Genomic DNA, 26,231 nt, shown 5'->3' on the forward strand with positions numbered 1-26,231 from the left:
ACTGTAAACACTGAGGGCCCCCACTGTCACGACTGAGGGACCCGTACTGTAAACACTGAGGGCTACCACTGTCACTACTGAGGGACCCGTACTGTAAACACTGAGGTCCCCACTGTCACTACTGAGGGACCCGTACTGTAAACACTGAGGTCCCCCACTGCCACTACACAGGGGCCCGTACTATAAACACTGAGGGCCCCCACTGTCACTACCCAGGGGCACGTACTGTAAACACTGAGGGCCCCCACTGTCACTACTGAGGGACCCGTACTGTAAACACTGAGGGCCCCCACTGTCACTACACAGGGGCCGTACTGTAAACACTGAGGGCCCCCACTGTCACTACTGAGGGACCCGTACTGTAAACACTGAGGTCCCCCACAGTCACTACGCAGGGGTCCGTACTGTAAACACTGAGGGCCCCCACTGTCACGACTGAGGGACCCGTACTGTAAACACTGAGGGCTACCACTGTCACTACTGAGGGACCCGTACTGTAAACACTGAGGTCCCCACTGTCACTACTGAGGGACCCGTACTGTAAACACTGAGGTCCCCCACTGCCACTACACAGGGGCCCGTACTATAAACACTGAGGGCCCCCACTGTCACTACCCAGGGGCACGTACTGTAAACACTGAGGGCCCCCACTGTCACTACTGAGGGACCCGTACTGTAAACACTGAGGGCCGCCACTGCCACTACACATGAACCTGTACAGTAAACACTGAGGGGCCCCGCTGTCAGTACGCAGGGGCTGTACTCTACACACTGAGGGGCCCCCATTGTCACAACGCAAAGACCTGTAGTGTCAGTACCGATACATTCACTACCCAGGGGCCCGTCCTGTCACCACCGAGGGTCCCGTACTGTCACCACCGAGGGGGCCGTCCTGCCTCCACCAAGGGGCCCGTTCTACCTCCATCGAGGGGCCCGTACTGTCACCACCGAGGGCCCGTGCTGTCACCGCGGGGGGGCCGTATTGTCACCGCAGGGGAGGGGGAGCGTACAATGAGGGGCGCCACGTTTGATCCTCTACAGATCCCTGTTCCTCCGTTGCCCGCTCTGCGTTATTATAACCGTGCTGTCGCCTCAATACGTCTGGCAGAAAGTGTCTGGTGACGGACTCACGTCTCTCCCAGTGCTCCAGTCACAAGTGGTGTACAGAAGGGGAGCTGGGGGCTACAGAAGGGGAGCTGGGGGCACCTCATGGGTACCCGGGGGTCGGGAGGGGCCCAGCCCATAACCAAATGGCCCCATTCTATAAGTGAGGTTGTAAATCTGTCAATAGGCACCCTTCAAACCGGCCCTCAGTCCGTCCAACTGTCCGTCAGTCCCTCCTACTGACTGTCCACACACACATTTAGTTAGATGTATGAATCCATCTGTCCTTTATTCTATCTAGAGTTCTATATGTGTGTATAGATAGACAGATAGACAGACAGACAAACAGATAGATAGATAGACAGATAGACAGACATAGAGAGATGGATAGATAGATAGATAGATAGATAGATAGATAGATAGATAGATAGATAGATAGATAGACAAACAGATAGATTGATAGACAGATAGATAGACAGACATAGATAGATAGATAGATAGATAGATAGATAGATAGATAGATAGACAGATAGATAGACAGACATAGATAGATAGATAGATAGATAGATAGATAGATAGAAAGATAGATAGATAGATAGATAGAGAGACAGACAGACAGACATAGATAGATAGATAGATAGATAGATAGATAGATAGATAGATAGAAAGATAGATAGACAGACATAGATAGATAGATAGAAAGAAAGATAGAAAGATAGATAGATAGATAGATAGATAGATAGATAGATAGATAGATAGATAGATAGATAGATAGGTAGATAGATAGATAGACAGACTATGGAACATGGAACATGGAGTGGAAACAACTGAATATTCACCGAAGGCCAGGCCTGCATCCTCGCTAAGCGATTGAAGTGCGGTGCATGATAGCCTTCCAATTAAGTTATATATATACATATATATATATATATATATATATATCATTGGATGAAGGGCTTATGGAGGGCTTAGTTAGGTCTCTATTTAAATAAATAGTGAATCAATTTCATAAAATAATATGTGATTATATATATATATATATCACATATTATTTTATGAAATTTATATATATACACACATTGTTCGTGTTTTACAACTTTTTGATATACATATATATATCCTGACTGTGTCGAGGCACACTTTCATATATGATTTATGCCATTAAATTATTTCATGTATCTCAGCTAAAACGAGGACGCTCGAGATAAATTTTGACCAGTGAATTAAAACCAATTGAAGAGGCCTCCTGACTTTTAATGGTTTTTCCCCTCAGTGTCCTTCTCATCCTGCAATATGTCAGCCAGTAAACCTTTTTTCCTGTGTAATTTTCACTGTTCTTTTGTAATAACTTGAAACATTACGTTTAGCAATTCGTGTATTAATGTGGTTTATTTGGTCCGTAACTCAGTAGAACGTATTATTTGGCCACGTTTATTTTTCGCAGCATGGCGTAAATAAATATGTCTTTTGTGACGCCAAGTTTTTTTGTTATTTTATTGAGTATTTGCTCAGTTGGGTGAAATTTTTCTATTTTTTGATCGCCCACTCTCGTTGTCCACGGAGCCTTTCCATCTAACGGCCCCGCAGACCTGGCACCCGAATAGATTCCCCCAAACCCCAAACCACCCCGAATATCTGCATTAATGCGATATTTGGGCGACTCCGTTTCCGAGCTCGCATGGAAATATTCCCTTTAGTGGGAGCGGAGGACGTGGCCGGACTGGGCCGGGATGTGCTATTTTCACAGCTGAACCCCGTCCTCTGAACCCCTTCCAAGCAGAGAGGTCTTTGGGCCTGGACAAGGTGGGCTCTGGGCCAGAACCCCGGCCTTTCAGGGGCCCCAGACGAGCCAGCTCTCTGCAGCAGAGAGTCTTGCCCTGATGACCTTGAATAACTCTTAAAGGGATTGTTTAAAAAACAGTTTTCTTTTAATGTATTTTTTTAATGTGAGTGACGTGTGTGTCTATTTCAGACATTTTTCACCGAGAAATATTGTGTTTATGTTTCATGCAACGTCCATAAAAACGTTTCTTTTAGATCAAAACAGAACCCCACATGTGCGAAATGGGAGGTGTCACCCAGATTATTTTCAGTAATATTAGTGCTCCTGAGTCACGATATTAAAAACACACATCACCATCCCTGAATATTAGAAGTAGACACATTTTGAATTAAGACCAGTGTGCCTGACCAAGGAGGGCATGAAAGAGCTGAAACTGGATCGTAAATGTAAATCTGTTCCGAAGAGGGCCCCCCAAAATACGTTTGGCCCAGGGCCCCCAAAACCCTTAAAATGTCCCTGCTTCCAAGCCCTTGAAATCCGTGTGTGAGTCAAACATAAGGTCATTATTTGAAGCTCACACTGGCTTCTCCCAGCCGTGCCTCACTCCACATTTACTGGTTCCATTTGCACATATTTCTCACTTGTTTCCGAGTTTGCTTTTTAAGTTTCTTAAATTCTTTTTTTTTTACTTTAATTTGGAACCATAAAATCAGTTGTGAGTCGAAGTAGTAATTTTGTTAAGCAAGCACCGGTGAGGTGAAAAGTTTCGGTTTTCTAAAAAAAATATTATTTTGTTCTAAAATGAATTTAAAGTGTGAAGCGCTGATGCCATAATTACAACTGGTTAACTACTTGATAATTCTAGAGCTGCACCCCTCTCACCCTGTATGCACCCCGATTTCTTAGAAAGTGTACTATGGTTACTTGGGAGATCGGGGGTTCATTCAAACACATTTCATGTGACTATGTTTTCAGTGCATTTGTGTCATACAATGTAATTAGATGAAATTTCACCCAAACGTTACATTATTTCGCACTTTAGAGTAATCTGAATAATTTGTACTAAAGTTTAAAAAAGGCGCCTAGAGGGGATGGGGTCCGTGTGTGGGGTGGGTGGGGAGCTGTCAGGGCCCTTTGTTATAGGCTTCGCTGCCTCTTAATCCACCTTTAAACCTTTTATTTGTATTCTGATACCTCTGTCGTTTCAGTGTTATCGTGTTTAGGGACATCTAATGAATCGTCTTCTTTCTATTCATAACTTTTCTTTGTTGCTGAGTGCATTGGTTTTAATTAATCGTGAAAATAAATAAAAACGTGAAACTTTAATTTATATGGAATTAAACTACGCTTTTGCTATTGACAAATATCTGAGTGGGAGTGGTCGCGACTCTGAAGGAGGTATACACAATTTGGATGCCCCCCCCCCAAAAAAAAAGACCCCCTTCCCACAAATACATCGCCTACCTCCCTAAGAATCACGGCCCCCCGCCTCAGGGCAAGGTAGGACCTACGGGAGTGAATGTGCGAGAATATGTAAGGGTTGGAGGTGGTGAGGGGGGGGGGGATGGCATGATCACTCACTCACTGCCACTTACCCTCCATGTCTCTGGTGAAGCAGCTGAAGTGCATCCTCGGAGCCTCGGGACCCTGGCTGAAGGGCCCCCGGGGGCCAGCGGCGGGGTCCTGGCCGGTCTCGGAGGCTGTAATCAGAGAAGCAATGCTGAAAGCGGTGGCTCTGGGGGGGCGGGGGCCTCTTTCTTCCATAGGAGAGGGGCCCGTGCCTCCAGCACCCCCTCTTCACACCTACGCGCCCCTCCCCCAGCACCATGGAGTTCCCCCCGACATGCAGCGCCCAGCAGACCCGGCGGAGACGCCTCGCAGCTCTACAGTATGGGACGAGAGGCTGCTTCGGAGGGCAGTGCAGTACGTGCCCCCCCGGCCCCCCTCCCCTCTGGATCTGCTGAAGTTTCCTAACTCCCAGCAGCAGCTCAGCAGGGGGCGGCCGTCTGCTCCTCAGCAGCCGACCCTGTTTATCTGTTTATTTGTGTGTTTTCCTCTCTGCCAAGTTCTTCAGTGAAGCACTCAGTCCCTGCCTGGCCGCTGCTTGCCCTGGGTGATGTCAGGGAGGAATGTGACAGCCGGGCTGGTGGGAGGAGCGGCTGCTGGGGGCGGGGAGAGGGCGGTTAGAAGGCCAGGAGCTACCCGCCTCTAGGAGTGTGCGCGCTGACTGCCTGGGGTGAGTTAATGCACCCAGCTCGAGTCCATCACAGTCCCAGTGCGAACTCACCGTGCACACGTGTGAAATCACCAGAAGCCTGTCACGCTCAAGTGTGAACTCACTGTGCACAAGTGTGAAATCACCAGAAGCCTGTCACTCCTAAGTGTGAACTCACTGTACACAAGTGTGGAATCACCTTAAAGCCTTTCACTCCCAAGTGTGAACTCACTGTACACAAGTGTGGAGTCACCAAAAGCCTCTCACTCCCAAGTGTGAACTCACTGTACACAAGTAAGCCAGGTTTGAACTCTCTGTACACAAGTGTGAAATAACCAGAAGCCTGTCACTCCCAAGTGTGAACTCACTGTACACAAGTGTGGAATCATTAGATGCCTGTCACGCCCAAGTGTGAACTCATTGTACACAAGTGCGGAATCACCAAAAGCCTTTCACTCCCAAGTGTGAACTCATTGTACACAAGTAAGCCAGGTGTGAACTCACTGTGCACAAGTGTGAAATCACCAGAAGCCTGTCACTCCCAAGTGTGAACTCATTGTACACAAGTGTGGAATCACCAAAAGCCTTTCACTCCCAAGTGTGAACTCACTGTACACAAGTAAGCCAAGTGTGAACTCACTGTACACAACTGTGAAATCCCCAGAAGTCTGTCACTCCCAAGTGTGTACTCACTGTGCACAAGTGTGAAATCACCAAAAGCCTGTCACTCCCAAGTGTGAACTCACTGTACATAAGTGTGAAATCACCCGAAGCCTGTCACTCACCGGTTTGAACTCACTGTGCACCAGTGTGAAATCACCATAAACCTGTCACTCCCATGTGTGAACTCACTTTACACATGTGTGAGATCACCACAAGCCTGTCAATCCCAAGTGTGAACTCACTGTACACAAGTGTGGAATCACCAGAAGCCTGTCACTCCCAAGTGTGAACTCACTGTACACAAGTGTGGAATCACCAAAAGCCTTTCACTCCCAAGTGTGAACTCACTGTACACAAGTAAGCCAGGTGTGAACTCTCTGTACACAAGTGTGAAATCACCAGAAGCCTGTCACTCAAAAGTGTGAACTCGCTGTACACAAGTGTGGAATCATTAGATGCCTGTCACTCTCAAGTGTCAACTCACTGTACACAAATGTGAAATCCCCAGAAGTCTGTCACTCCCAAGTGTGTACTCACTGTGCACCAGTGTGAAATCACCAAAAGCCTGTCACTCCCAAGTGTGAACTCAATGTACATAAGTGTGAAATCACCAGAAACCTGTTACTCCCAAGTGTGAATTCATTGTACAAAAGTGTGAAATCACCCAAAGCCTGTCACTCACCGGTGTGAACTCACTGTGCACCAGTGTGAAAGAACCATAAACCTGTCACTCGCAAGTGTGAACTCACTTTACACATGTGTGAGATCACCACAAGCCTGTCACTCCAAAGTGTGAACTCACTGTAAGCAAGTGTGAAATCACCAGCAACTTCTCACTCCCAAGTGTGAACTCACTGTGCACAAGTGTGAGATCACCAGATGCCTGTCACTCCCAAGTGTGAACTCACTGTACACAGGTGTGAAATCACCAGAAGTCTGTCACTCCCAAGTGTAAACTCACTGTACACAAGTGTGGAATTACCAGAAGCCTATCACTCGCAAAACCAAGTGTCAACTAACTGTAAACATGTAAAATCATCAGAAGCCAGTCACTCGCAAGCCCCATAGTATGAACTAACTGTACACAAGTGTTAAATCACCCGAAGAATATCACTCTCAAGTGTGAATTCACTGGACACATGAGAAATCACCAGAAGCCTGTCACTCCTAAGTTTGAACTCACTGTACACAAGAGTGGAATCACCAGACGCCTGTCACTCCCAGCTGTGAACTCACTGTACACAAGTGTGAAATCACCAGAAGCCTGTCACTCCCAAGGGTGAACTCACTGTACACAGGTGTGAACTCACCAGAAGCCAGTCACTTCCAAGTGTGAACTCACTGTACACTGGTGTGAAATAACCAGAAGCCTGTCACTCCTAAGTTTGAACTCACTGTACACAGATGTGAAATCACCAGAAGCCTGTCACTCCCAAGGGTGAACTCACTGTACACAGGTGTGAACTCACCAGAAGCCAGTCACTTCCAAGTGTGAACTCACTGTACACTGGTGTGAAATAACCAGAAGCCTGTCACTCCTAAGTTTGAACTCACTGTACACAGATGTGAAAACACCAGAAGCTGTCACTCCAAAGTGTGAACTTACTGTACACAAGTGTGAAATCATCACATGTCTATCAGTCGCAAAGTCAGGTGTGAACTCACTGTACACAAGAGTGAATCACCATAAGCCTGTCACTCCCAAGTGTGTACTCACTGTACACAAGTGCGTGATCGCCAGAAGCCTGTTATTTCCTAGTGTGAACTCAATGTACACAAGTACGTCAGATGTGAACTCACTGTACAAAAGGGTGAAATCACCAGAAGCCTGTCACTCCCAAGTGTAAACTCACTGTACACACGTGTGAAATCACCACAAGCCTGTCACTCCCAAGTGTGAACTCACTGCACTCAAGTGTGAAATCACCAGAAGCCTGTGACTCCCAAGTGTAAACTTACTGTACACCAGTGTGAAATCACCAGAAGCCTGTCACTCCCAAGTGTAAACTCACTGTACACAAGTAAGTCAGGTGTGAACTCTCTGTACACAAGTGTGAAATCACCAGAATTCTATCACTCCTAAGCTTGAACTCACTTTGCAAAAGTGTGAAATCATCAGATGCCTGTCACTCCCAAGCGTGAACTCACTATACACAAGTGTGAAATCATCAGATGCCTGTCACTCCCAAGTGTGAACTCACTGTGAAATCACCAAAAGCCTGTCATTCCCAAAAGTAAACTCACTGTACACAAGTGTGGAATCACCATAAACCTGCCACTGGCAAGCCCAAGTAATAACTCACTGTACACAGGTGTGAAATCACCAGGCGCCTGTCACTCTCAAGCGTGAACACACTGTACACCTGTAAAATCACCATAAACCTGTAACTCGCAAAGCCAAGTGTGAAATCACTGTACACAACTGTGAAATCAACAGAATCCTGTCAGTCCCAAGTGTGAACTTACTGTACAACAGTGGGAAATCACCTGGAGCCTGTCACTCACAAGTGTGAGCTCTCTGTAAATAAGGCATTCACAACTGAGAGATAACCAAACGGGTACCACTCTCAGGCAAAGTATAAACTTCTACGAACAGCGTCATCATCAGGTGTGCACTCAATAGAGCCCCTCACAAACCCTCGTGTAAATTTACAAGAAGCTGACAACTGTGAACTAAACAGCGTGCCACTCCCAGGCCAAGCGTAAACTCGCGAAAATTCTAATTAGCACTGTCATTACGAATCCTGTCGTGACCTCACAGGTCCTTTCACTCACAAGTCCAAGTGCTAGCTCACGAAGATCCGGCACTTTGTCTAAGGACGAACACACGGCAGCCGTTCGCCACTAGTAGGCATGTTCTGGCCAGAGATCTGTCATACAAGACCACCTTCACTTCAGACGGCAGCTCAAGACCTGGCTCTTCGAGCATTGAACCCCCCCCTCCCACAGCGCCTTGAGACCCTTACGGGTGAGTAGCGCGCTTTATAAATGCGACTGATTGATTGATTGTCAGCCACAAAGACTCATCAAACTCAGGAACAACATCTCACACATAGCGCCAAGAAAAAAACTCACCAGTACCCTGGCACTGACAAGGCCAAGTGGGAACACAGGCCAGAACCACTAGTATCTTCATACAGCTCACCAGTCTGGTGGTAGTGGATCACAATTTCGCTTGGTTTTCGCTCCACGTAATTTCAGAAACCACCCTGCACATAATTGCAGCCGTGTGCAAAATAGTGCACACGCACATGCGAACGATCGCAGATTCATACACACTCACGCACACAGGGGAACACAAGCATATGGTACACAGGCACAACAGGGCACGAATAAGCGCACGCACAAGCTCACATCGCAGTTCCATGTTGATATGCAAAGTACACACACGAACACAGATGTAAACACACACACATGCACACACATATCGGCTCGCACGCGCAGCCCACACAAGCGCATGTAACTGCATTCCTCTAGACACCCAAACACACACTCGAGGCCACATATAAACACGCTCAAGTTCACATAGATAAGCGCACGTGGATCCATGAGCACAACGTCACACATAGACACACACACACACACACCGGTTTACACTTTTACCTCTCCGCTCCTGCACAAGAGAATATACATAAAATATTTTTTAATTTCCCTTTGGATAGCGCGTTGTTAGCATTTAATTATCTGAAAGAACAACGTTTTCGCACGTATTTCCCGAACAGCCCCATCCTTGGCGCATTTCTTATTTTTCACACTCAGTGCACTGTTTTTTCTATTTTTAAAACGGTTAAACTTCTGCTAAAGTGTTACAGAAACCACGCCGTCTCTATTTTCGCCTCCTTTCTGCGCTGTCTCTGTGCTCCTGGGGTCTGCGCACCACAATTGAGCTTTCAATAGACTTGTGCAGAAACAGTAGAATAAAGGGTGCGCGCCTTTTATCCTGGAGGCTTCGTCTCAGCTCCCAAGCATTTCAAATGGCATTTAAAGGCCGCTTTCAGAAGGCTGCGATTGAGCCTTTTCCGGGCGTGGACCCGACTGGGGTAAAATAGACAGGTTTACCCGGCTTGGCCCCGAGGCCTCCACGCACACATGCACCGATGGGCGATATATGTTTTAATTTTCGTTTATTTCCGTTTATTCTTTCCTCCCGTGTACCAGCCGAAGTTTTACTCCAGGGAGGCAGAAAGAGGCGAAGTTCAAGTCCTGCAGGTATTGGTTGGTCGCATTGTTTGAGTAAAACACAAGCACTCACTGCAAAGTAAAACATTTTAGCGAGTGGAATTGCCTATTTATTTTCAACCCATTTTTGGATTTATTTTAGATTTGTTTTTATTTGTGATGTTAACATTTTACATCTACACACAAGATATTTCAATTGTAATCAAGTGAATCTTGTCGTCTCACCTCGGTCAGAGATACTCTAATTTTATCGCATCTCATCAAAATTAATTGTATTTTGTTCACTTGTTGATACCTTTGTGTATATGCATTAATAGGCCTGTAGGTTTGTACATGTGAGTATACTGGTGTGTGTTCAGATATATACATAGGTGCCGGGTCGCCTGAATTATGCGATTTTGCAGGCGGAGCTTCCTGTCTAATTATCGATTTGCCGCGTAATCCATCATCTGCCCCCCCCCCCCCCCCTTTCTGTTTCTTATTGCTGTCTTTGTCGGCTGAACGTGTACTAATGAGCGGGACATTTGTCTAGACAGCGACAGCATAGGTATGAACGATATACTAATGATGCAAAACTGTTACAAAATGCGCCACATCATGCCGCATAAATTTGCCTTTCCTTGCTGCCGCATAATTCGGCCCTCCCCTGTTGTGTAACTCCAGCGGCCCCTCACATGCGTGTGTTGTGTATGTGTCTGTTTATACATGCTCGTGCTCGTGTGACTGTCTACCGTCTCGTGTGTATTTATATGTAAGCCTGTATGTTTATACTGGGAGTCTATATATGGATGTATTCACGTCTGTTAGTGCGTGTGGTTGTGAGTGCGCGCGTTTGTTTGCACGTGTGGATTGTATCTCTCTGTTTTTGTGAGTGAATATATCTGTACATATGTGTTGTACCTGCGTAATATGCGCGTGTGCTTATGTCTCTGCCTTTTTTGGGTGAGTGAATATGTCCACGTGTGCCTGCCTTTGTGTGTGTGTATATATATATATATATATATATATATATATATATATATATATATATATATATACAGACACATATACGCGTATGTAAATATTTCTAAACACGTATATGTATTCACACGTAAATATTTACGCATTTACACGTAAATATATATACACACATACAAGCAAACATGCATACACACGCACATATATATATACACACGCGTCACGTACCTATGCATATATGTGCGTGTGCACACGTGTGTATGTTCATGTATGTGTGCAGGAGCACGGGTGCGTACATTTGCATGAGCCAGACACCATTTTTGCAGCTGTTCAGCAAGAATGTACGTTTTATTTCGGCAGAGATTCTGCTCACATGTCTTCTGTGTTCTGAGACACGTGTGCAGAGTGACACTTTGGGTGTCTGAGTTCATGGGTGTTGCATAGCGGGCACCTGTCGGGGGCTGGTCCGATCCTACCTACCGGTTTCTGAACCCTAAAACTGTGTACATGCAGGTGTTTCACCCCTTAAATAGCATTGGCCCTGTCAGGTTCCTTCTACCTCATGTAAGAAGGATTTAAAAAATTCCACAATGCCCCCCCCCCTCCCCCCCCCCGTGTAATGAGATTATTTCGTGTCCTGCGTGATGTCTTTTTGGGAGAAATTATTGAGCTGGGCTTTGGGGGGGGGGGGGGGTCGGGGGGCGTCGTCACGGAGACACAACATCCAGATCTGCGGGGTGTGTGGGGGGCTCTTTGGAGGGCTGTTTTCGTCTGGATTCACGATGCAAAAAACAGAAACAAAAAAGGCCATTTTCTACTGAGCATCGCGAGGGCAAGAGAACTAGTCGGCGAGTTCGAGAGCGAAATGAGAGTAAACGCGTAAATGTGTCAAACAGCTGCATTCGTTCAAAAATGAAGTTTCAATTTAATTTTCCAAAGCTTACAAAAGAGCTCGGGTACGTTATTACCCAAATTACGCGTGATACTGGCCGACTTTAGAAACAAAGCTGCTGGACTTCGTGTTAACTATTTTATTTTCATTTTCAAAGTGTTGCCGGGAGAGAAAAAAACATTATAGCACCCGTGTAAATATCTTAAAATACATAATATTTTCAGCTGTATCAAAAGAACATTTTCAACCCCCTGAACCTGCTCTCCCGTTTAACAGCTGCTGTGAAGGAAAGCGAACCCCTTGTTTTTATAAGGTGTCTACAAGAGATATAGTTGAACTCGGAAAACACACAAATAAAATCCCTTTTATGCGGCTAATAAAACGCGAGTATTTCTTCATTTGTCGCCCCTCAGTCAGATGCAGAGGATAAAACGCACTTTTCCAGCCCCGGGCGGCGCGAGCTGTTTCTAATTACAGGGTTTGGGGGGCTGTGAGAAGTCACTCGGGGGTGGTTTTATCAAATTAGCGCCGACGACGGATTTATTAGCGCTGCTGGGCCGGGCTCGGGTTCCCACCGGGGAAGGGTTGGCTGGGGGCAGGTAGAGCGGCCCGAAGTGCAGCACAAGTGAACGCCCTCGTGCACAGCGCCGAGAACACTCAAAGCGCCTCATAGCGCCGACGTGCCTGAGCTGCGCGACAATGACCGAAGGGTAAGCTGCCGAGTCATCATTTGATCTGTGGTGGGCGCTATATCAATGGTCTATATTGGTATTATGAATATTATAATTTTCGTGTATTTTTGCAAAAGAATTATATGTGAAGTGCTAGAAAAAGTTATTCTTTGGTCAATAAAAACCGTAACAGCTGTGTACAAAAATCTATAAAATATACAATTGTGCAATTCATAAAAGGTAAAATGATAAAAAAAAAATTGTAATTTTCCCTTTTCACGGAATTAAACCCCGGTGCCTTTCATACTTGTGCAGAATGTGAGAGTCGCAGAATAAAACCAAAGTAACTTTCATGCGTGTGCACATTATGTGGGTCGTATGATTAAACCACGGCGACTTTCATACTTGTGCACAGAGATAAGTCGCAGAATTAATTAAACCAGAGTGAGTTTCATACTTGTGCACATTGTGTGAGTCCCAGAATTAACCCCCAGTGACTTTCGTACGTGTGCACATTGTGTGGGTCCCAGAATTAACCCTAGTGACTTTCATAAATGTGCACATTGTGTGGGTCGCATATTTAAACCACGACGACTTTCATACTTGTGCACAGTGTATGAGTCACAGAATTAATTAAACTAGGTTGAGTTTCATACTTGTGCACATTGTGTGAGTCGCAGGATTAACCCTCAGTGAGTTTCATACTTGTGCACATTGTGTGAAAGTCAGAATTAGCCTCTCAGTGACTTTCATACTTGTGCACATTGTGTGAATGGCAGAATTTACCCCAGTGACATTTCATACTTGTGCACATTGTGTGAAAGTCAGAATGCACCGCCAGTTATTTTCATACTTGTGCACCTTCTGTGAATGTCAGAATTTACCCCCAGTGACATTTCATACTTGTGCACATTGTGTGAATGGCAGAATTTACCCCAGTGACTTTCATACTTGTGCACATTGTGTGAATGGCAGAATTTACCCCCAGTGACATTTCATACTTGTGCACATTGTGTGTGTCTCAGAATTAACCCCTAGTGATTTTTCATACTTGTGCACATTGTGTGAATGGCAGAATGAACTCCCAGTTATTTTCATACTTGTGCACATTGTAAGAGTGGCAGAATGAACCCCCAGTGACTTTTCATACTTGTGCACATTGTGTAAATGGCAGAATTAACCTCCAGTGACTTTCATACTTGTGGACATTGTAAGAGTGGCAGAATTAACCCCTTGTGACTTTTCATACGTGTGCACATTGTGTGACTGGCAGAGTTAACCCGCATTGACTTTTCATACTTGTGCACATTGTGTGACTGGCAGAATTAACCCCCAGTGACTTTTCATACTTGTGCACATTGTGTGAGTGTCAGAATTACCCCCAGTGAATTTCATACTTGTGCACATTGTGTGAGTGGCAGAATTAACCCCCAGTGACTTTCATACTTGTGCACATTGTGTGAATGGCAGAATTTAACCCCCAGTGACTTTTCATACTTGTGCACATTGGAAAAGCGCCCCTCCAACATGGGGGGAGCGCGGCCCCTTAGGGGTCGGGGGCACCGGACCCTCGCACTAGTTGTGCGCGGGCTGGCCGGCTACTTCCGCCCTTAGGCCTCGCGTGGTGTGGGGGCAGAAGTGGCACAAGGGATGAAAACATTGGTCCGACGAGGGAGCCGGACTGGTTTAGGCCGCCGCGAGCCAGTGGGGGGCTTAAAAGCTCCCCCCCAGAAGGCTTGGCCTTCTTCTTCTTGGCGCCTTGGCCTGAACGGTCAGGCTTTCAGTTGATCCACCCACCCTCTCGTTAGTATTTGGCAGAAGAAGAGAGACTAAAGTAACCTGAAGCAACAGAGGGGTCCCTAAGGGTGGGGCCCCAGTATAACAACAGTGATAGGATCCTGAAGTCCTGGACCAACCTGCGGATGGACACACCTGTTTGGGGGTAGGGAGCCCAGATCACTGGGGTGGTCACGGGGCTCATGCCCTGGGCCGCCCTGGTACACCCCTAGGCTGATTGGTGTTTGGAGAGAGGGGAACCCTGAGCATTGGAACAAGGAACAGAGGAAGCAGGGGTACCGCCCCCCCCCCAGGGATACAGGTGACGACCAGTCCCTGTGTGGTCCAAAGAAAGTTCAGGACAGGAAGGGATGCTGTCAAAAATGATTTATGGTTACAAATGAAAAAATTACGTATATCAGTAGTTAGGAATTTTGGATTTGCAGTGAAATGTTTAATAGAGTGATTTGCATTGAGATGATTTGCATAATTTGATTAATGTATTTGATTTTGATGAAAGTATATAAAATAAATACTTCTCCCAACAAAATGAATGTCTTGTCGGTTGGTGTATGACCGGTGTTGGGGTAAGGGCCTGCTGGCGGCTTCCGAGTCCTATGTGTGAATGGCAGAATTAACCCCCAGTGATCTTTCATACTTGTGCACCTTGGGTGAATGGCAGAATTAACCCCCAGTGACCTTTCATACTTGTGCACATTATGTGAATGGCAGAATTAACCTCCAGTGACTTTCATACGTGTTCACTTTGTGTGAGTCGCAGAATTACCCTCCAGTGACTTTCATACGTGTGCACATTGCGTGAGTCGCGGGATTAACCCCCGGCGACTTTCATACTCGTGCACATTGTGTGAGTCGCAGGATTAACCCCCGGTGACTTTCATACGTGTGCACCTTGTGTGAATGGCAGAATTAACCTCCAGTGACTTTCATATTTGTGCACATTCTGTGAGTGTCACAATTAACCCCCAGTGACTTGCATACTGCACATTGCGTTAAGTCGCAGCATTAAACCAGGGTGACTTTCTTACTTGTGCACACTCACTGCACGCCCAGAACACGTGGCACGTGCACAGGAAGAGATGCCAGGGTGTTCTGCATAGCACCGTCCCGTGTGAAGCGCTTTATTCGTGCCCTCCAAGCAGTTTGGTCTGGGTGATTAGTGTAATACAGCGCCGAGCGCAGGTCGGGCGCTCGTATGACGTGAGCGCTACATTGGTGCAGCGCGCGTGCACAGGCTCACCTTAAATATTAGAATTGACGCTAAGGTTGCCAGTGGCACGAGGCACTGGGCAGCGCTGTGCACACCGAGGGGATCTGCTGTACTGCGGCACATATACAAATAAAATGCAGTGAAGATCAGAGCGCATAGGTCCCACTTCTCACAAAAACACGAGGCGCTGTGCACCCGAAGGCACATACAACGCTGCGAGGCACATGAGATGGGTCGTTGCACAACCCCAAGAGCTCAGGCTGGTCTGCCCTGCTCTTATGAAGAGAACCGTGTAGACACGCACACACGCACTCTAGCAGTGCACCAGAGCACGCACGAAGCGCTTTACCCTGCACTGAGCACGCGTGCATGTAAAGCACTATATCATAGTAAATGCAGCGCTAGATAAAGCAGTGCATTTTGCATCACCCCATGTACAAACACATACATGCATACTTTTGACAAATGTGCAGTTTAGAGAGTTGGGGGGATTTTTCTTATTTTTCACCGCTCCAGTTTTATCAAAGAAGATGGACGTAAATATTTTACTTTGCCAAATTTTACTTTGCCAAATGTACATTTTATTGCACAGGTCTGCCAGTGCGATTGTTTAATATGAGTGTGTGTGGGGGGCGGTTATTTAGGGGGTGGGGGGCTAGCCGAGCAGCACTTCACACAGAAGGCATGGGAAAATAGAGGCAGACCAACAAAAGTGCCGGGCTATTTTAATAGTTATACAGCTCAATGATTTCTCAGAAGTTTCTTGGCGCTATGTAAAAAAATAAACCAAAAATTGCATCCGAGTACGACTGAAAATATAACATCCAAAATCGAGAGGCTTTAGTAAAGTAAAACGGCTTCAATATTTTCTCCAAGCCGAATGAAGATGTGATTGGTCCCCCGAGTAGTTCCGCTTTGGCACTTTAGGAACGGAAGGGGAGGGAGATGCAGGGGGACGGCCGTTCATTGGCTCTTCTTTGATTGACTGGACCGGCTCTGGAGGGTGGGCGGGGGCGGGGCCTGTCGAGACAGGTCACGATCCCGGCGCCCTCCCGGATACCTCATGCCCTCCTCAGAAGGCCTTCACTTTTAGAGCTCAATTCACCGCTTGGAAGATAAACAGGGTCCTGCATTACATACACACAAATTAATAATTATTGAATGTAACTCAAGGTAACTATAGGAGCTGTTTTTATGTCTTCCAAAAGCATTTATGTTAAGACATGGAGCAAAATGCACATTTCACTCCGCGATAGGGTGTCCAGATTTACAACACCAAAAACCGGGACGTTTCTCAGAAATAAAAGAAGGACTACAATTTTATATCAACCAAGAAGCACAGACTGATAGCACTCGTCAACCTAGAATCACATGTGAGGCACTAGGAAAATAAAATGCAATTTTTAAACCCAGTGAGTTACATTTTAATTAAATTGCTTCATCATAACAGCTGCTTACTAGCCCCGTTTTGCAACCCATAAAAACACATACCTCCTTCTGTTTAATTCTGATGCTAAAACGGCACTGAGCCAACTCCATATTTATATTTGACGCTAGACCCGGCTAGCATCAAAATATTGGAGTTAGCGTCAGGTTTTGGATGCAGCAAACTACCTTGCACTAATTAGATGAAAGGTAGGCGTTCCCGTCCACAATATGACGCTAACCCCCAACACCATATTTATACTCCAGTGCAGAAACAACGCGCAAGGAGTAGGGGACCCGAATAATGGCGCTAAGCCTGCTTAGCGCCATTATTTAACGCCTGGGTCAGACCAGGCGTTTAAGTACCTGTAGACCCATTTCCATGACCAAACATCATGGAATGGGCCCACAGATGTCCACCCCAAACCCCAGCAATACCCCCACCCACACCAGAGGGACACCGAAGGATGGGGGAACCCCATCCTGGGTAAGTATGGGTAAGTATTTTTTTTTAAATGTGCCATTGGGGGCCCCTTACATGGGGTCCCTGCCTGGCACTGGGTCTTATGGCCTTGCCCAGGGGACAGTAAGACAGGAGTCATATTTGGGTGCTAGTGCGTCATAAAATGACGCTGGGCTGGTTAGGGGCATATTTACTGCTGCTAACCAGCCTAGCGTCATTTCTGACCCACTAGCGCCTTTTACCCTACTGCCACCACCCCGCTAGCATCTTTGTTTTAGACGCTAGCCTATCCTTAGCGCCGGAGTGTGCCATTCAAGAGATATGGCGCACGGTTGCCGCTATGGAATGGCGTCAGCGCACAGGGTTTATGCATTTAAAGTGCAGAAGTTATAAACAAAATAAAATGCCGCGAGTTAAAATCTCACGATGGAGGCTTTGTGAGGATACGCCAGGGCCCTTTGCTGTGTAAACTGGTTGTAAAATGGAATCTGAGAAGCAGTAAACAGTAATTCCACCCTTTAGCTCATAATAAGGTAATAACATTGAGTTTTACCTTTGCCCAGTATAATATATACGTGGATGAACTCCTGCCGTGCACCGATCTCTGGGGCATTATGCAGAAAGCTGGGTGCACATCACCTTTAACTGGGAATAGCATTCACATGTGGCCACTCGGGGGGTTGACCATCAGTTGCACCCCCCTCTCCATTTGTACCTCTTCAAGAACTGATATAAATTCTACTAAGCAGGCTGTATGACAGGCTCTGCCAAAGACCATCATATTCTGGAGTGGTAAACACACGCCTGTTACTGGACCAATCAGCGCCACTCCCTGCCCGAGCAGGGCAGCCCACTCCACGCCATGTGCTGGTGATTGAGGTGTGTGGCCATAATATTGAGTCCAAAATATCGTGTGGGCAAAATATTCTGTCAAGAATATTGAGGACAAGAGTATCAGGAAGGTAAGTTTCTGAGGCAAAGCAAAGTTTTGCTCCACTTAACTCCACTTAACAATGACTATTACCTTCCGCCCAAGTCATTCTTATAGCTTTGGGGGCCTGAAATAGTCTAAATTGTCACACTTGTAGGAGTGTGATGGTTAGCAGTTGTGTTGTTACTATCATTGGCAGCACTGGAAGGGGAATGGGTGGTGCGAGCTGAAGGGGCCTCCTGATGAGGGCCCTGGCACGTATGTTTGTACAAATTAAGCACTAGTCCAGTCAAAGACACTACTTGTCCCATGAAGCCGCAGGACTCTTAAGAGGTTTGCAAGCAATGTTCAACATTTTGAAGTCACAGAATATACATTTCTTCTGTCCCTGAGTGTCTTTGCTGGGCAATCGAGATACATAATTGCTGCGACCAGAACATCGTTGCAGCGTTCTTAGAAATTTGCAGACTGCAATCTTTGGAATTTAATGGAAGACTGAGCTAGATATGGAACAGTCTTTTTGGAAATGACTCTTTATAAAAGATTGAGACCACAGTTGCACAAAATCTTTGTAATTTGCTTTCCCATAATGACATGACACTTCATGAAGATTATGTGAAATTATGCATAATTATGTGAAGTGCAAATGTGTCGTGCAGAGCTATATTCTAGCATGAAATGCATTGTTGTTTCAGTTTTTAATGCAAGGATGCATTTCATGGTAAACATAGATAGCACAAAAAACACAAGTTGCATGACAACAGGTTCAATCATTCTGTCCATTTGTGTTATTCTTGTGCGCTTGCAATGCCATTTTGCAATGGATTGGATGTAGTTATGCGACGTGATGTAATTTTGGGAACCTTCGCATAACAAGCATAACTCAAAGTTCCCAAACTTACGGGGATTCTGCCTGCCTAATTCAAATTTTTCCCAGTCCTAATTTAGACTTTCATTCCAAGTACTACTTCAGGAGTTGTCTGTTGTGGACTTTGGAGATGTGTTTTCTACAGCTTGTTAGATCCATATGAATGACAGAAAGGACTCTCGTCTTGTCACAGATTTTGATAACCTTTAAACGTTTTTTATTTAATACTCTTATGGTATGACAGTACTACATAGGTTGGGAAAGTGAAAATGAAATATATATAATACTACTGTGCATTATTTATGTTACAGCTTATGAACCTGTCACTTTGAACATATGTCAGGAGACAGAGGGCCTGATTACGCTCTCGGCAGAGGGGAATACTCTGTCACAATCGTCCACCGTATTACGATTCCATTATATCCTATGACTATCATAATATGGCGATGCCAAGATCGTAATTAGGCCTACAGTGTGTTCATATAACACAGATGGTAGTCGTGTGCAGTGAGAAAAGCACAGCAGCCCCGGATATCCTCGGCATTTATTTTCGAGATGGTAATTGTGTTTCACTCTAGGATGACGCAGCATTTGACCAAGCATTAGAGAATTGGAAGATTGCTAAAGTATATCTACAAAATAGTAGAAATGAGGGGCTATTGCATGATCAATAAATACTAAAGACTTCTTATCTTTAGATGTCAAGCTCCTCCAGTGAAAGTCGGTGTCCAAGGAGGGGGGACTTTGTCTATTGTCTTTTTTTATCTCTTATCTCGTTCCCTTTCCCTGGGTCTACTTCTAACCGAGGTGTTATCCAAGGTACAGTAGGCATGGACGTCATTTAGAAGTCACCAGGGGTCGCATCTGCAACCCCTGGCTTGCCCTTTGCAACCCCTGGCACTGCTTTTGAAATCCCTGGCGTCAGAGATGGCAAAATCAGTGCCAGGAACACAGGGGCAGCTCGTCCTTCTGTTGGGGCTTCACTCTCTTTGTTTTCTGACAATTTTGTTTTATTACACTAATAGTGAATAATATACTATTATTCACTATTAGTGTAATAAAAAATGGAGTTAGCTGGAATCTGCATCTCCACCTGGACCCCAGGCCCTGAAGATGGCAGATGATAAATAAATGATGTCTCTGTTCCCTGTACATCAGCGGGTGACCTGATGCTCAGGGGAAGGGCCAGGGGCGTTTTAAGGCCTGGGCAGAGTGGGCCCAGGCCTTTCAGGGGGGCCCCTGATAGAGCCAGCTGGGTTCTGCAGAGAGTCTTGCTCTGATGAACTTGAATACTTCTTAAACAGATTGTTCTAAATACCAGTTGTTGTGTTTTATTTTTAATGTGAGTGATGTGTGTTTATTACAGACATTTTGCAGAGAAATGTTGAGTGTTTCATGCAACATCCTTAACAAAGTTTCTTTTAGATCAAAACAGGACCTCACATATGAGACATGGGGGGTGTCACAGAGATTATTTGCAGTACTATTATTGAGCTGCTGCTGTGTTACAATATTGAAGACACACGTCTCTGTCCCTGAATATTAGATGTAAGCACATTTAGAACTTGGAGGAGTGTGTCTGTGCACTGTAGTGACCTGGCCAAAGAGGGCATGAAAGAGCTGAAACTGGATCATAAATTCAAAGCTGTTCCGAACAGGGGCCAATGAAATACGTTTGGCCCGGGGACCCCAAAATCTTTACGTTGTCCAAGGGAATGGCAGACCTCGGGTCCTTGCAGCAGCTGGGCTCTTGGCCTCCTCTTCTGGGAGCTATCCTCTGCATGGAACACCCCAGTAGCCCACCCTACAGGGAACAAGCACCAATTCCACAGCGGTTCTTGCTACAGCCTGCCTGCTCCCCCCCACCCCAAAAAAAGCCTGATAGGAACTCAGAAATCAGCAAAACCCACCCCAGGCACACATTGTCAAAATTACATCTCAAATACCCTGCTGTGCTGTTTGTCACTGAGAAATCCTGGATCTCCAGATTATCAAGAAATCTGTGCTCACAGAGGGGAAATCAAAAACCGAGAATATATCGACTGTAGAGCAGCCTCCCAGGGGGTCAACAGGAGTGGATGCTCGCCAGAGCCACGTAGGGGACATTTCCATCCCAACAGATACATATATATTCATACAAAAATACATACATTCACACATACTCACAACAATTCATGTGTCTATTCATATGGAGGTTTTATAAAACATTGCGGAACTCGGTGGTTTCTTCAGAGCTGGACGTCTCCATGTAAAATACGTGCAGTCATGCACCTAAATCTATACATACATGTACAACTACACACACACATATGTCAAAACACATTACAGACATATATAAATAGTTACACATACCTATCTGATACATGAATTGACGCAACTGCTTGCTTACACACATATATGAACAAACATACATGGATTCATGCATACTCTCACGCATGTGCACATAGAGATGCACGTGTACACAGAAGTAAACACATACCACATACAAGTTGCCAACCTCTGTCCCGACTACCAGGTCACCATGTTGCATGAGTGCGCGTCATGTACCCTCTGACACTGTTTCCAAACCCCGAGCTGGGGGTGATGCCGGGTTAAAAGCCCAGTGATAAAAGGCACGGAGCAGGCGCCCTGGGACAGCTCTTGGAAGTGGGGGGAGGGGCTCCCCCTGCAGGCCCCATGGCGTCCAAGGGCATGTCCCAGAGCGTGTGTGCACATGTGTGTATGCGACTGTGTGTGTTTCTGTGGCTGGTTGGTGTTGTCGTCTCCGCCACATCTCAGGGTTTCCATGACCTCGTCTGTGGTCCCTGGACTCCACCAGACTACCTCCACCCCTCGCCCACCGGGCACACTTTGGGTGGGAGAGGCACAGGCTGTACCGGGTACAGGGCACTGTGCCCAGGGGACAGTGAGTCCTGAGACCAGCCGGGAAGGGCGGAGGCACCTGAGGGCAGCTGAGGGCAGGCATCTAACGAGCTGGGCGCCCCTCACTTTTAGCACAGCTTGGCACTGAGGGCAGCCGAGGGCAGCATCTGACGAGCTGGGCGCCCCTCACTATTAGCACAGGTTGGCACTGAGGGAAGCATCTAACGAGCTGGGCGCCCCTCACTTTTAGCACAGGTTGGCACTGAGGGCAGCTGAGGGCAGCATCTGATGAGCTGGGCGCCCCTCACTATTAGCACAGGTTGGCACTGAGGGAAGCATCTAATGAGCTGGGCGCCCATCACTTTTAGCAAAACTTGGCACTCAGGGCAGCATCTAACGAGCTGGGCGCCCCTCACTTTTAGCATAACTTGGCACTCAGGGCAGCATCTAATGAGCTGGGCGCCCCTCACTTTTAGCACAGGTTGGCACTGAGGGCAGCCGAGGGCAGCATCTAATGAGCTGGGTGACCCTCACTTTTAGCACAGCTTGGCACTGAGCGCAGCCGAGGGCAGGCATCTAACGAGCTGGGCACTCACTTGGGAAAAGTGCCCCCCAACATGGGAGGAGCGCGGCCCCTTAGGAATGGGGGCCGCCGTGGGCCGGACCTTCCGCACTAGTTGTGCATCGGGCTGGCCAGATACTTCCGCCCTCCCACCTCCTGAGGTGTGAGGGCAGAAATAACTTTTCAAGGAGAACATTGCGGCTACAACCGCCGATCCGGTCTCAGCCGCTGCGCGCCAGTGGGGGGCTACTTACACGCCCCCCCAGAAAGGCTCAGCCTTCTTGTGGCGTGGCAGAGGACGATCAGACGGCTCGACATTGTCCCACCCACCCTCTCCCTTGTTTTTAGGTTGGAGAAGAAGTACTTAAGTAACCAGAAGCAACAGAGGGGTCCCCAAGGCTGGGGCTCCGGGATAACACCAGAGATAGGATCCTGAAGTCCTGAACCAACCTGCGGATGTACACACCAGATTAAGGGGTAGGGAGTCCAGATCGCTGGGGTGGCCATGGGGCTCCCGCTCCTAGCCGCCCCGTTATACCCCTTGGCAGATTGGTGTTTGGAGAGGGGGCGGAACCCTGAGTGCGTGGGCAAGGAACTGTGAAGTCAGGGGAGCCGCCCCCCCAGGGATACAGGTGAGGTACAGTTCATCAGTGTGGTTCAAGGGAGGTTCAAGACAGGAAGGGATCCTGTCACAATGATTTATAGTTACAGATTGAAATTCATGAATACAGTTATGTTATTGTAAATATGTTTTGAAGTTTCTTTGAAGTGATTTATGGCTAAAACGTGTGTTATGGAATTAACAAGTGAAAAGTTAAAATAAAACTTCTTCCAACAAAATCAGTTTGTCGGTCTGCTTATAGTCGGTGTTGGGGTGAGGGCCTGCTGGTGGTCTCTGAGTTCTATTAGTACAGGTTGGCACTAAGGGCAGCATCTAATGAGCTGGGCGCCCCTCACTTTTAGCACAAGTTGGCACTGAGGGCAGCATCTAACGAGATGGGCGCCCCTCACTTTTGGCACAGGTTGGCACTGAGGGCAGCATCTAACGAGATGGGCGCCCCTCACTTTTGGCACAGGTTGGCATTAAAGGCAGCATCTAACAGGCTTGGAGACCCTCACTTTTAGCAAAGGTTGGCACTGAGGGCAGCCGAGGGCAGCATCTAACGATGTGGGCGCCCCTCACTTTTATCACAGGTTGGCACTGAGGTCAGCATCTAACGAGCTGGGAGCCCCTCACTTTTAGCACAGGTTGGCACCAAAGGCAGCATCTAACAGGCTGGGTCCCCCTCACTTTTAGCACAGGTTGGCACTGAAGGCATGCATCTAACGATCTGGGCGACCCTTACTTTTAGCACAGGTTGGCACCAAGGGCAGTATCTAACAGGCTGGGTCCCCCTCACTTTTAGCACAGGTTGGCACTGAAGGCAGGCATCTAACGAGCTGGGCGACCCTCACTTTTAGCACAGGTTGGCACTGAGGGCAGCCGAGGGCAGGCATCTAACAAGCTGGGTGCCCCTCACTTTTAGCACAGGTTGGCACTGAGGGCAGCCGAGGGCAGGCATCTAACAAGCTGGGCGTCCCTCACTTTTAGCACAGGTTGGCACTTAGGTCAGCATCTAACGAGCTGGGCACCCCTCACATTTAGCACAGGTTGGCACTCAGGGCATCCGAGGGCAGCATCTAACGAGCTGGGCGCCCCTCACTTTTAGCACAGGTTGGCACTGAGGGCAGCCGAGGGCAACATCTAATCAGCTGGGCGCCCCTCACTTTTAGCACAGGTTGGCACTGAGGGCAGCATCTAATGAGCTGGGCGCCCCTCACTTTTAGCACAGGTTGGCACTGAGGGCAGCCGAGGGCAGGCATCTAATGAGCTGGGTGCCCCCCACTTTTAGCACAGGTAGGCACTAAGGGCAGCAGCTAATTAGCTGGGCGCCCCTCACTTTTACCACAGGTTGGCACTGAGGGCAGCATGTAATGAGCTGGGTGCCCCTCACTTTTAGCACTGCTTGGCACTGAGGGCAGCCAAGGGCAGCATCTAATGAACTGGGCACCCCTCACTTTTAGCAGAGGTTGGCACTGAGGGCAGCCGAGGGCAGGCATCTAACGAGCTGGATGCCCCTCACTTTTTGCACAGGTTGGCACTGAGGGCAGGCATCTAACGAGCTGGGTGCCCCTCACTTTTTGCACAGGTTGGAACTGAGGGTAGCTCACCTTCCCTCTTGGAGCACTTTTGCCAAGGTCTAAACGTGCTTGCATCACCCTCCCTTCCCGATATTCTCGCGCTTGCGCACCCCTCAAAGTGTTCTGTGAGCCTCGGTGGGTGGGGGGGGGGTGTTCTCGGAGGTGAGGGGATGGGGTGGCTGGTGCACCCCACCGTGCACTCAGCCTCTGCAGCGTTATCCTTTCCGCTCTGTGTATGTTTGTGTGTGTGTGTATACCTTTTCGCTGTGTGCGTGTGTGTGTGTGTGTGTGTGTATACCCTTCCGCTGTGTGTGTGTGGATGTGTCCATCTGCTGTGTATGTTTGTGTGTGTGTATGTGTGTGTGTGTGCTCGTCTGTGTGTATACCCTTCCACTGTGTGTGTGTGTGTGTGTTTAAACCCTTCCGCTGTGTGTGCCTGTGTGTGTGTGTATACCCTTCCACTGTGTGTATGTTTGTGTGTGTGTAAACCCTTCCGCTGTGTGTGTGTGCATACCCTTCTGCTGTGTGTGTCTGTGTGTGTATACCCTTCCGCTGTGTGTGTGTGTGTGTGTGCAGGGGGGTGTCCTTCCGCTCTGTGTATGCTTGGGTGTGTACACCCTTCCGGTGTGTATGTTTGTGTGTGTGTGTTTGTGTGTGCGTCTCTGTGTATACCCTTCCACTGTGCGTGTGTGTGTGTACGCCCTTCCGTTCTGTGTATATTTGTGTGTGCATACCCTTCCGCTCTTTGTGTGTGTGTGTACACCCTTGCACTCTGTGTATGTTTATGTGTGTACACCCTTCCGCTCTGTGTATGTCTGTGTGTGTATATCCTTCCGCTCTGTGTATGTTTATGTGTGTATAACCTTACGCTCTGTGTATGTTTATGTGTGTATACCTTTCCACTCTGTGTATGTGTGTATGTGTGTATACCCTTCCGCTCTGTGTATGTTCATGTGAGTATACCCTTCCGCTCTGTGAATGTTTATGTGTGTACACCCTTCCGCTCTGTGTATGTTTATGCTTCCGTTCTGTGTATGTTTATGTGTGTATATCCTTCCACTCTGTGTATGTTTATGTATGTATACCCTTCCGCTCTGTGTATGTTTATGTGTGTATACCCTTCCGCTCTGTGTATGTTTATGTGTGTATATCCTTCCACTCTGTGTATGTTTATGTGTGTACACCCTTCCGCTCTGTGTATGTTTATGTGTGTACACCCTTCCGCTCTGTGTATGTTTATGTGTGTATACCCTTCCGCTCTGTGTATGTTTATGTGTGTATACCCTTATGCTCTGTGTATGTTTAGGTGTGTATACCCTTCCACTCTGTGTATGTTTATGTGTGTATGTACCCTTCCGCTGTCTGTATGTTTATGTGTGTACACCCTTCCGCTCTGTGTACGTTTATGTGTGTATACCCTCCCGCTCTGTGTATGTTTATGTGAGTACACCCTTCCGCTCTGTGTGTG

The 26,231-nt window shown here is 47.2% G+C and overlaps 1 protein-coding gene across 3 annotated transcripts in view; it reads right to left on the reverse strand.

The window, feature by feature from the left end:
* TBX1 (T-box transcription factor 1) overlaps window positions 1-4,966 on the reverse strand; it is an 84,099-nt gene extending 79,133 nt beyond the window's left edge. For 2 of the 3 annotated variants that reach the window (XM_069215309.1, XM_069215306.1), the window contains exon 1: window positions 4,483-4,961. In XM_069215309.1, coding sequence (XP_069071410.1) covers window positions 4,483-4,715 — 233 coding nt within the window. In that variant the 5' untranslated portion in view covers window positions 4,716-4,961. Of the gene's footprint in view, window positions 1-4,482 lie in introns of all 3 variants that reach the window. The other variant, XM_069215307.1, reaches the window with a different exon arrangement.
* Window positions 4,967-26,231: the final 21,265 nt, after the last annotated feature.

Source organism: Pleurodeles waltl, chromosome 11, assembly GCF_031143425.1.
Source record: "Pleurodeles waltl isolate 20211129_DDA chromosome 11, aPleWal1.hap1.20221129, whole genome shotgun sequence".
NCBI lineage: Eukaryota > Metazoa > Chordata > Amphibia > Caudata > Salamandridae > Pleurodeles > Pleurodeles waltl.